The sequence below is a fragment of the Dermacentor andersoni genome, chromosome 1 (genome assembly GCF_023375885.2).
Source record: "Dermacentor andersoni chromosome 1, qqDerAnde1_hic_scaffold, whole genome shotgun sequence".
In the NCBI taxonomy this organism is placed as follows: Eukaryota; Metazoa; Arthropoda; class Arachnida; order Ixodida; family Ixodidae; genus Dermacentor; species Dermacentor andersoni.
Window position 1 is genome coordinate 407,353,784 of NC_092814.1, and position 12,846 is coordinate 407,366,629.

The following is a 12,846-nucleotide window of genomic DNA, read 5'->3' on the forward strand; positions in this document are numbered from 1 at the left end:
GTTGTAGGGGGACCGGATAGATGCGGCGAATTCAAGCTGTGCTGCGAATGAAGGTCTGATAAGCTAGCTGACGAACGTGAGTGGGACAGATATGTAAATTTCGACGTAAATATCCTAAAGATTTTGAAGCTTTTGCACATATGGTGGTAATATGGTGAGACCAGGAGAGGTTGGGTGTGAAATGAATACCAAGGTACTTATAAGATGATGCCTGCGACAGTTGGTAATTGTTAATGGTGTAGCGGTAGTTGGCAATGTTTTGCTTGCTTGTGAAGGAGATTATTTTGCATTTTTCTGTATTCAGCGACATAAGCCATTTTTTACACCAGTTGTTAGTGCGGTAAAGGTCGTTTTGCAGTGTTAAGTGGTCATATTTATACTTTTTGTGTGCAAACAAACAGGGACGAAGAATAGGGGCAACACAAGGACGAGTGCTTTCTAACAACTGGTTTTATTTTTGAAAAACTACTTACTTAAATACCCACAGAACAGCGCGATCTAGAGAACAGAGCACACCTACAGCGCATATGATACCCGCTGATCTGCGCGATCAAGTCAAGTTCTCTAGATCGCGCTGTTCTGTGGGTATTTAAGTAAGTAGTTCTTCAAAAATAAAACCAGTTGTTAGAAAGCACTCGTCCTTGTGTTGTCCCTATTCTTCGTCCCTGTTTGTTTAAAGTATAAAGTATAAATATGAATATGTTCCAACTAGGCCGACTCGCAGTTATGTTAAGTGGTCGTCGGCACAGGTTATTGGACGATATATGATGCAATCGTCAGCGAAGATTCGCATGCAGGAAGAAATGTTTTCTGGCAAGTTGTTTATGTAGATTAAAAACAATAGGGGGCCGAGGACTGTGGTATGCCCGAAGTTACGTGAGAAAGGGAGGATTGGAAATTGTTAATAACCCTGAACTGCTGGCGGAGTCTATCGACTGCAAGGGTCCCAGAAAACTGAAAGAATGCAAATATTATACTAATCCACAAAAAGGGAGACGTTAAAGAATTGAAAAATTATAGGCCCATTAGCTTACTTCCAGTATTATATATAATATTTACCAAAATAATCTCCAATAGAATAAGGGCAACACTGGACTTTAGTCAACCAAGGGAGCAGACTGGCTTCAGGAAGGGATACTCTACAGTGGATCACATCCATGTCATCAATCAGTTTATTGAGAAATCCGCAGAGTACAATAAGCCTCTCTAGTTGGCTTTCATAGATTACGAAAAGCCATTTGATTCAGTAGAGATACCAGCAGTCATAGAGGCATTACGTAATCAAGGAGTACAGAATGCTTACGTAAATGCCTTGGAAAATATCTACAGAGGTTCTACAGTTACCTTAATTCAACACAAGAAAAGCAGGAAGATACCTATAACGAAAGGGGTCAGACAGGGAGACACAATGTGTCCAATGCTCTTCACTGCGTGCCTAGAAGTATTCAAGCTATTAAACTGGGAAGGCTTAGGAGTAAAGATCGACAGCGAATATCTCAGCAAGCTTCGGTTTGCCGATGATATTGTTCTATTCAGCAACAATGCAGATGAGTTACAACAAATGATTTAGGACCTTAACAGAGAGAGTATAAGAGTGGGGTTGGGGGGGGGTTAACATGCAGAAGACAAAGATAATGATAAATAGCCGGGCAAAGGAACAAGAGTTCAGCATCGCCAGTCAGCCTCTAGAGTCTGTGAAGGAGTATGTTTACCTAGGTCAATTAATCACAGGGAACCCTGATCATGAGAATGAAATTAACAGAAGAATAAAAATGGGTTGGATCGCATACGGCAGACATTGCCAGCTCTTGACTGGAAGCTTACCATTATCATTGAAAAGGAAGGTGTACAATCAATGCATTTTACCAGTGCTGACATATCGGAAGGTGTACTCGCCAATAAATAATGCACGGTTGTGCATTATTTATTGGCATTCTTGAATCGCAGGGACTTGGAGACTGACAAAGAAGGACCGCGCAAAGAGCGATGGAACGAAGATTGCTAGGCATAACGTTAAGAGACAGAAAGAGAGTGGTTTGGATCAGAGAGCAAATGGGTATAGATGATATTCTAATTGACAAAAAAAAGGAAAAAAATGGAGCTGGGCAGGTCAGGTAATGCGCCGGTTAGATAACTGTTGGACCATTAGAGTTACAGAATGGGTACCAAGAGAAGAAAAACGAAATCGAGGACGACAAAAGACTAGGTGGAGCGATGAAATTAGGAAATGCGCAGGCGCTAGTTGGAATCGGTTGGCGCAGGACAGGGGTAATTGGAGATCGCAGGGAGAGGCCTTCGTCCTGCAGTGGACATAAAACAGGCTGATGATGATGATGATGATGATGATGATGATGATGCCTTTCTCCACTTCAATAAAAAGTGGTTCAGGGTCCCATTAATGAACAGTGTTGATAATAAAGAAGCATGCAAACATGTTTTCCACAACATTTCGTTTCACATACTTGTTATTCTTTGTAGTGCACTCACGGTGAACAGAATCAACACGACTGGTCTCTGTTGATGCGACTATTAGTCATATATAGGTGTTGAATATTGCATAAATAAGAGCGCAAGACTCTTCTGGCTAAACTGCTTGCTTGTTTGTGCCATATTTCACGCAGAGGTGGCATTTTGTGTTGCATTTGTTCAGTGTCACATTTGGGTATGTTACTTGTCTGTTTCATTCAAAATAAATCAGATACTCTAAAAGAAGTTTTGACCCATTGGGGCATATCTTGTCCTCATACAATTGACGTCATCTGTTCTGCTTGCATTTCTTTTCTTGAAAACTCTGTGCTCGCTACTTTTTTGGTCAAGATTACCGTGTCACGTCAATAACACTCATGCCGTTCGTGACCTGGAATTATACTGGGCTCACAGCGTTACAGAAAGGAAAGGAATGCAGGACAGATGACGATTATTGTTTGAGGACAGGATAAGCTCCAGAGGGTGCGAATACTTTTTAGAGCGTGTGCTTCGTGTGGGGTGACTTCAGGCAGTGACAGTGACAAGAACTTTATTAGAGTGTCCTGAGGAACTCGATTGGGGGGACCGAAGGCTCCCCGATCAAGTTGTTGGCTCCGCCCACGACGGGACAGGGAGGTGGTGACTCTCCGCGACATCGCGGGCCCTCTGGACGGCCTGTAGTTGGTTTGTGAAATCCGAGCTCTTCAGCAAGGCGTCCCACTTGGACTTGTTATGAAAGTCGGAGCCCGCGTTGTACGGGCACAGTCAGAGCATGTGGTCGAAGGAGCAGCACGCGTGACCACATTTGGAGCACGATTGCGGGAAGTTCGGGTCTATCCAACTCAGCGCTCTAGGGGTGAGGTAGGATCTCGTCTGTAAAAGTCTGAAAGTAACAGCCTGAGCCCTGTTCAGTTTCGGGCTGGGGGGAGGGAATTTTCTCCTGCTTTGTCTGTAATGTGATGTAATTTCATGAAAGGTCGTAAGATTATCTTTGAAGGGGCAATCCTGCGGGAGAGCCGGACCGTTATCTCGGGCGCGGTTCGTGAATTCACGCGCCAGGCAGTTGGCCCGCTCGTTAGGGTTGCAACCCGCTTGGCTAGTTACATCGTTCACGTGCGTCGGGAACCACGCTAATGTATGACCTCCAATGTGTTCTCGCTTAGTAATACGAAAGGATCTGTTGACGATGTCGGCTGCGTGTTTACAAACTAGAGTGGACGAGAAAGCCCTAACCGCCGTGCAGGCAAATAAAATTTTATTTTTCTCTGGAAGAGGTGGCACGTGTACAATTGCATGCAAATTTCCAAGCCAATCTTTGTGCTCGGAAAGATGAGCAATGCCACGACAGAAAATTCGAAAGGCTGAAGCAGTGCCGCAGAGCATGTCCGCCAAATGCCCTCAAAAACTGTGTACAACTTGTCCTCGTACCAGCCTGACGGCTACGAAATGGCAGTTCTAAATCTCGGTCTCAACTTCAACACGGGACCTGCAACGGACACGAAGAAAGTAATATGCGCCGCTGAGCGCACTGTGGACTTGATCAACCAATCCCGCCGTGACGAGGCTCGCACACGCGTTGTAAACGTATTGTCGAAGTTGAACGCCGAACCCACCGTGGACACCTTGGGCAAGCAAGAATGTGATGCCGTCAAGAGGCTGCAGGAGAATCGGGATATTGTCATGCTTCCCGCCGACAAAGGGAACGCTACCGTCCTTCTAGACAGGGGCAAATACATATAAAAAATGGGCTTGCTATTGAGTGACGTTCACACGTACGGCAGCGTCGCAAGAGACCCGACACCCAAGCTTCAGAGGGACCTGCAGAAACTGCTCGCCGACGTCTTCCATATGGTGCCGCCTCAACACAAGCAGTTGTAGGATTGCTTTGCCACAATGGATCTGCTCCAGCAATATACGGCCTGCCGAAAGTACACAAGACCGATGTTCCCCTGCGCCCCATTGTGTACTTCACACGTTCGCCGCTCCACAAGCTGTCAAAATTTTCTTCACAGAATCATTTCGCCACTCGTTGGAAAACGTGCTACGCACACACGCAACACGTACGACTTCATTGAAAAGGTTAAAGGGACAAGCGTCCACCCTGACAAAGTCTTAGTTTCTTTTGACGTGGTCTCACTGTTTACAAGCGTACCAACAGACATGGCGGTGGACGTTTGCGTCGCCGCCCTTGACGAAGACCCGACGTTGCCTGAAAGATCCCCCATCGATGTGCATGATCTAGTTAGGTTACTAAAATTTTGCCTATCAATTACTTATTTCACGTTCCAGAAGAAATTTTATCGGCAAGTACACGGAGCAGCAATGGGTGCGTCGATTTAGGTCACAGTAGCTAAACTAACAATGGAGGCTATCGAAGCTCAAGCATTGTCCTCGTTAACACCGACACCTAAAGTCTTCCTCAGATATGTCGACGACTGTTTCAGTATTTTGCAAAGAAAAAAACCTTGACCTTTTCATGGCTCACCTAAACAATATGCAAGCAGCAATCAAGTTCACCGTTGAAGTGGAATCTGAAGGCCAACTGCCGTTCTTGGACACCCTTGTGCAGCGAGAAGGGCCAAACCTGTTATTCAAGGTGTTTAGGAAGCACACCCACACTGGCCGCTACCTAAACTACACATCGGTGCACCCTGCTTCGCAAAAGAGGTCTGTTGCTGGCTCTCTTCTTCGTCGGGCGAAAGACGTGTGCACAACAGCGGAAGACCACATGGCGGACAATGCACTTGTGCGGAGGAAATTAATGGCCTGTGGATACCCTGAGTACTTCATTGACTCAGTAGGGCGCCAGCTGGCTCGCACAGTGCCCACCCAGCCTGGACCGCCCCAAAAGCGGGCTTCGATTCCGCACGTCCCCGGCATAAGCGAGACCCTTGCATGCATCCTGTGGTCATATGACGTGCAGGCTGCGCAAATGCCCTCCTGGAAACTTAGACACGAACTTGTGCATGTGAAAGACCCTTTGGAAAAGGACAAGTTGCCAGGCGTGGTGTATGTCATTCCGTGTGCGGACTGTCCGTATGTCTACGTCGGTGAAACCGGCAACTTCAAAACAAGACTTAAGCAGCACATGAAAGACGTCCAGAAAAAAAATCGAATGCCTTGGCCGAACACTGCGCAACCACATCACATACGATTAACTGGGAGAAATCTCGTGGGATTGTCAAGGAACGAAATCATTCTTCGCGTCTTTATCTTGAGTCCCTAATCATCTAAACCACGGCGCACACTCTTAACCGCAACGAAGGCAATCTGCCGCCCATGTATGCCTGGTGCCTTAGTCATGTTTTGAGACACACATAAAAAGGGGCGCCAGCTCTGCCACTTGTTTCATTGTGAACAAGGCTCCCGTGGGGGAGCCGAAACGTAAATAACTATTTTAAACCATTTTGGTCGGTGTCAGACACCTTCCTTTTAGGTATGCATCACCCCAACCAGATGGGCTTCCGTCATACTATCAACTTCATCCATTGTCATTATGTTCAGAAGTCAGCAAGGACGCTACCTGGCAATTTTCTTAAACTTTTCTTGCGCCAAAAGGACACAGCCGTACAAAAATACAAATAAATTGGGGATGTCAGACTGACATCGTTGGCGCTGAAGTTTTGGCGTGTAAATCAAGAAAGGGAGATTGGCCTTAACTTTTCTTGTTATTTTGGCTGATATTAAGGTTAGTGCAAATTGTGTGCTGAAGCAGTTGAAATCAAGATATGACAGGTTGTGCATGTCAGAAGGTACTTCCTTGGCACTTGATTCTAAAAGCTTTAGGGAAGTGTATTTTATCTCAAGTGATAACTTTTTGAATTACAGCAGCAGTGTTTCTTGGGATTGGGTCTGATTTCAGCTTCCCTGCATAGCATGCCCTTTAATGTGTACATTTGCCTTTTTTATTGGCCAATTCGTCCCTGTAATGGTGCTTCAGTTTTGAATTAAGTATGTTCCTCACTTTTCAAATATTTCGAGTTTACTTGTTAATACTTCGGTTTCTCATTGCATTGTGCTGGTGGTGAAAGGCAGCACGGTAATAACATGGAGCCATGCATGATGCATCTTTGAGGACTGTGCATCATTCCTAGCACATACAACTCTGCCAATGCAGCCAGTACTGCAACTCATTGCACTTTATGCTGCACTTTGTTCAATTTCTCACATGGCACAACACGTCATGTGCTCACTCAGATTGCTTTTTCTGCATCCTGTGAATTTTCTTAGTTTCTGTTCTTTGGTTATTTGCTTGCTTGTCCACTCCTTGCGTGGCTCTTGCTGTGCATGGCTGCCACTTATCTTTCCTGAAATTTAAATAAAGCCTGCCAATAGCATTCCTTAGCCCACAGACATTGCAGCAGCAGGAGTTTCAAGAGATGGCTGGAAAGGACAGTTAACATTTGAAGTGAGATTTTGCATTCTTTGTGTTCTATAAAGGTATACTATTCAGCTCAGATGTTTCATTGCAGGTTCTGTTGAGTGGGTGGATTTCATTTACCTCATCCAAGAAAGGCCACAGTGCCTCTTTTTATTGTTGATCATGTGTGTTGTGGCATGCATGTGCAATTGGTGTATGCTAGGTGTTGTTAAGTTTTGCTTCTTTCTCTTTCAGCTTCTGCTTGGGTTCCTGCCAGCAGACCGCTCAGAATGGCCAGCCATTCTTGCTAAGCAGAGGTGCGTACAAATGGGTCAAGAAAGTCACTCCATAAAAGTGCCTTGATTGTGATCTTGGGTATTGTAGTGCAGAAAAAAAAAGTGTGATTGAATCAAGAAAGTGCAAATTGAAGCATGTTTAATGGATCTGGTAGCTGAGCATGCCAAACCTACTTTTGTGATGCTTTGCATCACCCCTACTTGACAGTCGTGGTTGACTATACTTCATCAAAATGATGGAAGAAAGCTTTCAAGTAGGTATATTTTATTTTCTCACTTTATTTAAAAGTTAGACCATAACCATCCATACAATATAGATGCTTGGTTTGTTAAAAAAAACACACACAAAATTGCATAGCAACCAAGTGCAATGCTATAGTCTTCCATTCCACCCTGTAAGGCTAGATAATGTGATAATGAACCATTGCTATTTAATTACATACCCATACTAGCGTCCGTTGTATTTCTTGACAAGTTGAGGTGCTTCTATTCTGTGCGTGTAAACACCAAGATCTACTATAATGCTTTTCTAAATGCTTTTTATTGGCCTACTTAACACCACGTGGTGATCTGGGAACCAAGTCTTATTTTGATTTAAAACCACAGACGTTGTATACATGCTGTAGTGCTGAAGCAAAAAACATGACTAAAAGCAGGATCTACTATAATGCTTTTCTAAATGCTTTTTATTGGCCTACTTAACACCACGTGGTGATCTGGGAACCAAGTCTTATTTTGATTTAAAACCACAGACGTTGTATACATGCTGTAGTGCTGAAGCAAAAAACATGACTAAAAGATGCTTGGTTGTGAAAAGAATACTTCGTTAGGTAAAGCGGGATGTGTAATCACCTATCATGCTAGAGCCACTGCTGCTCTGTGAAGGCTGTGAGGCCCTGAGTGTTTTTGAACAGTTTTGGATTAGTCCTCCTGACAGGTTTCAAGTGCTTATAATTTTCATGAGTTGTCAGCACTACTTCCACACTGATTTTACTCCCCCAAAAAGTGAGAGCAATGGATATGTAATCATATTTTTTTAACTAAGTGAACATTTTGATCCAGTAACAGTTCTATTTTCTTTGTTAATTCAATTATTTGACATTTGGATAATTTGGACATCTCTTCGGTTCCCATAAAATCTGAATTAGCAGGCTTTTACCATGGAATGACCTGGGTGTTGTTCTAATTGTTTTAAAAGAGTTTATGCTTACCACTGCCTTGTTTTCACTCATATCTCAAGTTCTTTGTGTGCATTGTTCAGTAATGCTCAATCACAGCGACCCTCGTAGTTCGCAGTGTAGTTTTGGGACACAAAGTCCCTCCAAATTATTTGGCTGTGCATCCTATGAACTGCAACAGATTTTTTTCTATCAATTGATGACCAAGCACACCTGGTGAACCACACAGCACCTAGCTTGCACTGGAAAGGTAAATATCAAGAGGCTTCTTTCTGATAATTGGAAGAATACTCAGGAAATTTACACAGCATGCGTACTCTCAGTACTAAAACATCAGCTTGGCTTTTGTCTCATGCATCGTAACTAAAGCATCGCTAAAAGCCTGCCTGAAATACGTAATGTAATTGGTCTTAGGAAAGTCTTCGTATGTAAAGTGGCCTGGGGTCATGGATGTGAAGAAAATTCGAACTCTCTACAGGAAAATGAAGATAAAAAAATGGAAGTCAATCTAGTAAATATCTAAGACAAGCATATGCAGGCGTATATGATACACTGATTCTTGTTCAAAAGCATGGCAACATTGCTCCATTTAGACTAAATATTTGCAAAAATGTATGCCTATTAACTGCTCCAAAAAATTATTTGCTGCTCCAAAATAAGCCTTTATCTGCATCAAAAGTTGCTCGAAAGTGGCTTGGACCAATCACATGACTGCAGTATCAGCATAATTTGTTGTGACCCATGGTACCTAATGCTAAGGAATCTTATTGCTTTTTATGTTTAGGAGCACTACAGTCTTGTAGAGTTGCAATAGCTCCAGAAGTCAGCAGCTGCTCTATAACTGTCTATGTAAAAATGTGAAACAACTTAAAAATGCTACCTTTTGTCAGAAAATGACTTGATGGCTCTGCATTCCTGCAGCACTGACAAAGTCTCTCAAAATTCTTACAGTCTAGCATGATCAACAGGAGGCGAACAAAAAAAAGCCATTACCCACCATGGTTGCTCAGTGGTGTTGCGCAGCTGAGCTCGACGTCACGGGTTTGATCCCAGCTTCATGCCGATGGAGGTGGAATGCAGTAATGCTTGTGTGCATATATGTATATATTGGATGCATGTTAAAGAACTCTAGGTGGTCAAAATTAATCTGTGGTACTACAGCGTACATTATAATCAGCTTGTGGTTTCGGCACTTGAAACCTCAGAACTAATTTGAGGGAAGCTTGTTTTAAGAATTACATTTCTCTTCATGAAGCAAGCTTGTTTTAAGGATTACATTTGTCTTCATCCGGGCTTTAAAAAGACAAGTCTCCTTTTTAACACGTTGACTGCAGGCTTCCTTTGTTGTTGATCACTTCAAATCTCTATTATCCTGTGACTTCTTGGTCCTATTTAAGCATTTTCAACATTGCCCTTCAGTTGGCAGTGCTGTACTGTTGTGTAGGCCTTCTGGGTGCATCGATGATTTATTTGCATGGTAAACAGCGAGGCATTTAAAAAGTCCTCTAGCTTTGTTTTAGAGGCACTTTTCTAAATTTATTATTTAGGTGTGCAACCTTTCTTACTTAAGAAAAAGAAAATTGTAATGACATGACACTTGTCTCGAAACGTCGCATTGAGGTTCTTTTTTTCCACAATGATAGCCATAAGTGCAGAGAGTTGTAGCCAATTTGTTGCTACACATGCCTGGCACTTGCAGGTCTTTTGCACACTTGGCAGCAGCCACAAGTCGTATAAGTGCTTTTTTCCCCCTCTTGGTGCCTTGCTGCAGGAGCTTGTATGAGCAGTTTGTGGATGACATGATTGTCTCCAATCAAGAAGGTGGCACCAGCCCAACTGAACCAGATGACCATGTGAGTCTATGCCTGTGCCTGCTTGTTTTAAAGCAAAGCCATTTTTGTGGAGCGGGATGGGTTTTGGTGCTGTGGCGGTTGGACTGTGAATAGGAGGAGGAAATGTGGAGAGGGGTTAGTGATGGAGAGGAGGACGAGGAAATAAAGAGAAGGCAGGGATGTTAACCAGAAATTCATCTGGTTGGCTACCCTACCTTAGGGGAAGGGAAAGAGGGAATAGAAAGATAAGACAGAGAGAGGGAGGGGAAAAAAAGCCGCGGTGAGCTCGTGCACGCACGCAGAGGTCCTGAGCGAGTCAAAGACGTTCACATAGGCCAGTCGCCCTCAAGAAAGACAAAAGTGCCTTCATAGCTTTGTGGGCCGACGAGCGATGGGGACGGTTTTGAAGGAACACCTGCACAGACAACAGCCGATCATGCAGTTGTCGCAATGCGATAGATAATGTTTGTCCTTCTAACTGAAATCGATCACAATGGCACAATAAATGTTCGATGTTCTCTTCCACGCCACAGAGCTTGTATGCAGCACTGTCAGTCATTCCAATCAAAGTAGTGTACGCCTTCGTGAAAGCCACTTCCAGCCACAGGCTGTATAGAAGCGATGCCTCACATTGGTGAAGCCCGGGTGGAGGTCGGAGTTGGAGCAAAGGGTTCAGTTTGTACAACCTGGTGCGCTTTATATTTGTGGTGTTCCACTCTGTTAAAGAGAGCTTGCATTACAGGTGACGAAGCTGTCTTGCAGCGTGTGTCCTGAAAAGAGGAATGGGAACACTGTGCTGTTCTTGACATGACTCTTGAGCAGCTTTATCTGCTTGATCATTTCCACTAATCCCGCAATGGCCAGGTAGCCACTGGAAAATAATTTCGTGGCCTTTCTGTTTGACGTCGTGATGAAGTTTGACGATTTCGTATGTTAGCTGTTTGTGAGCTCCACGTCTGAGAATTGACTGCACCCTGTGTAAAGCCGATCTTGAGTCAGAAAACTCGGCCCATGTACCAGGGCTCTCTATGTAAATAAATTGAAGCGAACTACAGAACTCGCGGCGCAGAGCCGTGAGTTCTGCAGCCATGGATGTCATGACATGCGATATTCTTGAATCGCAGTGTTACTCCTCTTGTCGGTATAAACACAGTGCCCCCAGAACTGGTCAATGTGGTCGATCCATCAGTATAGATGTGTACGTGGCTACTGTATTTCTCGTACAACAGGAGTAAGCTCATTTGTTTTAGTGCAAGCGGTGGTATATCTGACGGTGATGATCTGAAGTCCTGGAATTCTAAGGTGTACTTCAGGACGGCGCAAACACCATGGAGGAGACACCGACCTTGCCGCACGTGTGTACCACGATGTAAGCGAGGCATGGTATGCACTGACAGTTGTGCTAAATGACGTGCACATTCTCTCCACGGTGAATGTGGCGAGGTGGTGGCAAGGGGTCCGGGCAATGTGCCTGACGTGTGCACGCATTGTAGTGATGAAGAGAAGGCTGTGGGAAGTGGTGAGGAGAAGAGTGTGTCGGGTACGGCGCCAGTTATTTGGTTGTGTCAGTGACGTCATCTTCACTGCAGCGGACCTCAGGGGTGATGTGTGCTACATTGCTGATTCTCTGGTTTGGTGCATTGTGTAACACTAGAGAACGAGTTCAAATGGAGTGGCCCATCGATCAGTGAAGAGTGACCAGTACTTGAAGCTGCCTTAGCTAAAAACGAAAGCTTGACGGTGAAATGAGCTTTGTACTTCCTTCACCAATCGTGTTCGATGGTTCCTGCATGACTTTTAAAGTTTATGGCAATGTTCATGAAGTGCCTGCACTAGCGAGAGGGTGCTAGCACGATGTGTCATTTAAAGGGACACTAAAGGTTACTATTAAGTCAACGTGGACTGTTGAAATACCATCCCAGAAACCTCGAAACGCTTGTTTCGTGCCAAGGAGAGACTTACTTTAAGAGAAAATGCGTTCTGAAGCGTCCGCGTACCTCTAGCGCAGTTCAAATCGCCCGCCCTCCGATCGAGGAGTACTGACATCATGGTCTCATAGTGACGTTGCGTCATCGGTGAGTAGAACGGCGTCCGCAGACGGCGCTACGGCTTTTCTCCGCAAAACGCAAACGCGCAGCCAGAAACAGAGCCAAGACAGAGCCGACAGCAGAGCGAAAGCGGGAGTGAGGTGGCTAGTGGAAGGAGAAACGCGCGACCGTAAGCTGGTACTTCATTCTATGACGCAAACTTCGACGTTCATCGCAATGGACCCTGACAACGACAGATTGGCTCGCGATGCTGGGCTCAACTTCAGCGATTTGAGCACTGACGAGCGCGACCTGCTGCTGAGGGCTCGCGCAGCCGGCGTCGTTGCGTTCTACGACGGTGGCCTCGACACCGGCTCTCCGGAGCGGGAAAGCAACGAGGGCTTCCCACGACATCACATGGACGTGGCATTCTCGCTGCTTGTTCCAAATGAAAGTTTCGCGAGCCAGCAGAACCCGCACAGCACGACGCAATAACGAAACTACTGAAACTCCAAAGCATGCGCGGCGCAGAGTCGAGCGAAAACGAAACCTTTCGAACACCCATACTACTGAAGGGTAACATCAAAATGTTATTTTTTTTTCTTAGAATTGAATAGACGTAGACAAGTAGCATTTTCTTCCGTCTTATAATCGAATGAAATGATATTTTTAATACGAGTAGTTGAG

The 12,846-nt window shown here is 44.7% G+C and overlaps 1 protein-coding gene across 8 annotated transcripts in view; it reads left to right on the top strand.

Annotated features, from left to right (window-relative positions):
• The window catches only part of LOC126518636 (TBC1 domain family member 13), a 130,265-nt gene that overhangs the window by 21,279 nt on the left and 96,140 nt on the right, over nt 1–12,846 (top strand). For all 8 annotated transcript variants that reach the window (XM_055064879.1, XM_055064881.1, XM_055064882.1 and 5 more), the window contains 2 exons: nt 7,082–7,143; nt 10,072–10,153. In XM_055064879.1, coding sequence (XP_054920854.1) covers nt 7,082–7,143; nt 10,072–10,153 — 144 coding nt within the window. The remainder of the gene's footprint in view (nt 1–7,081; nt 7,144–10,071; nt 10,154–12,846) is intronic.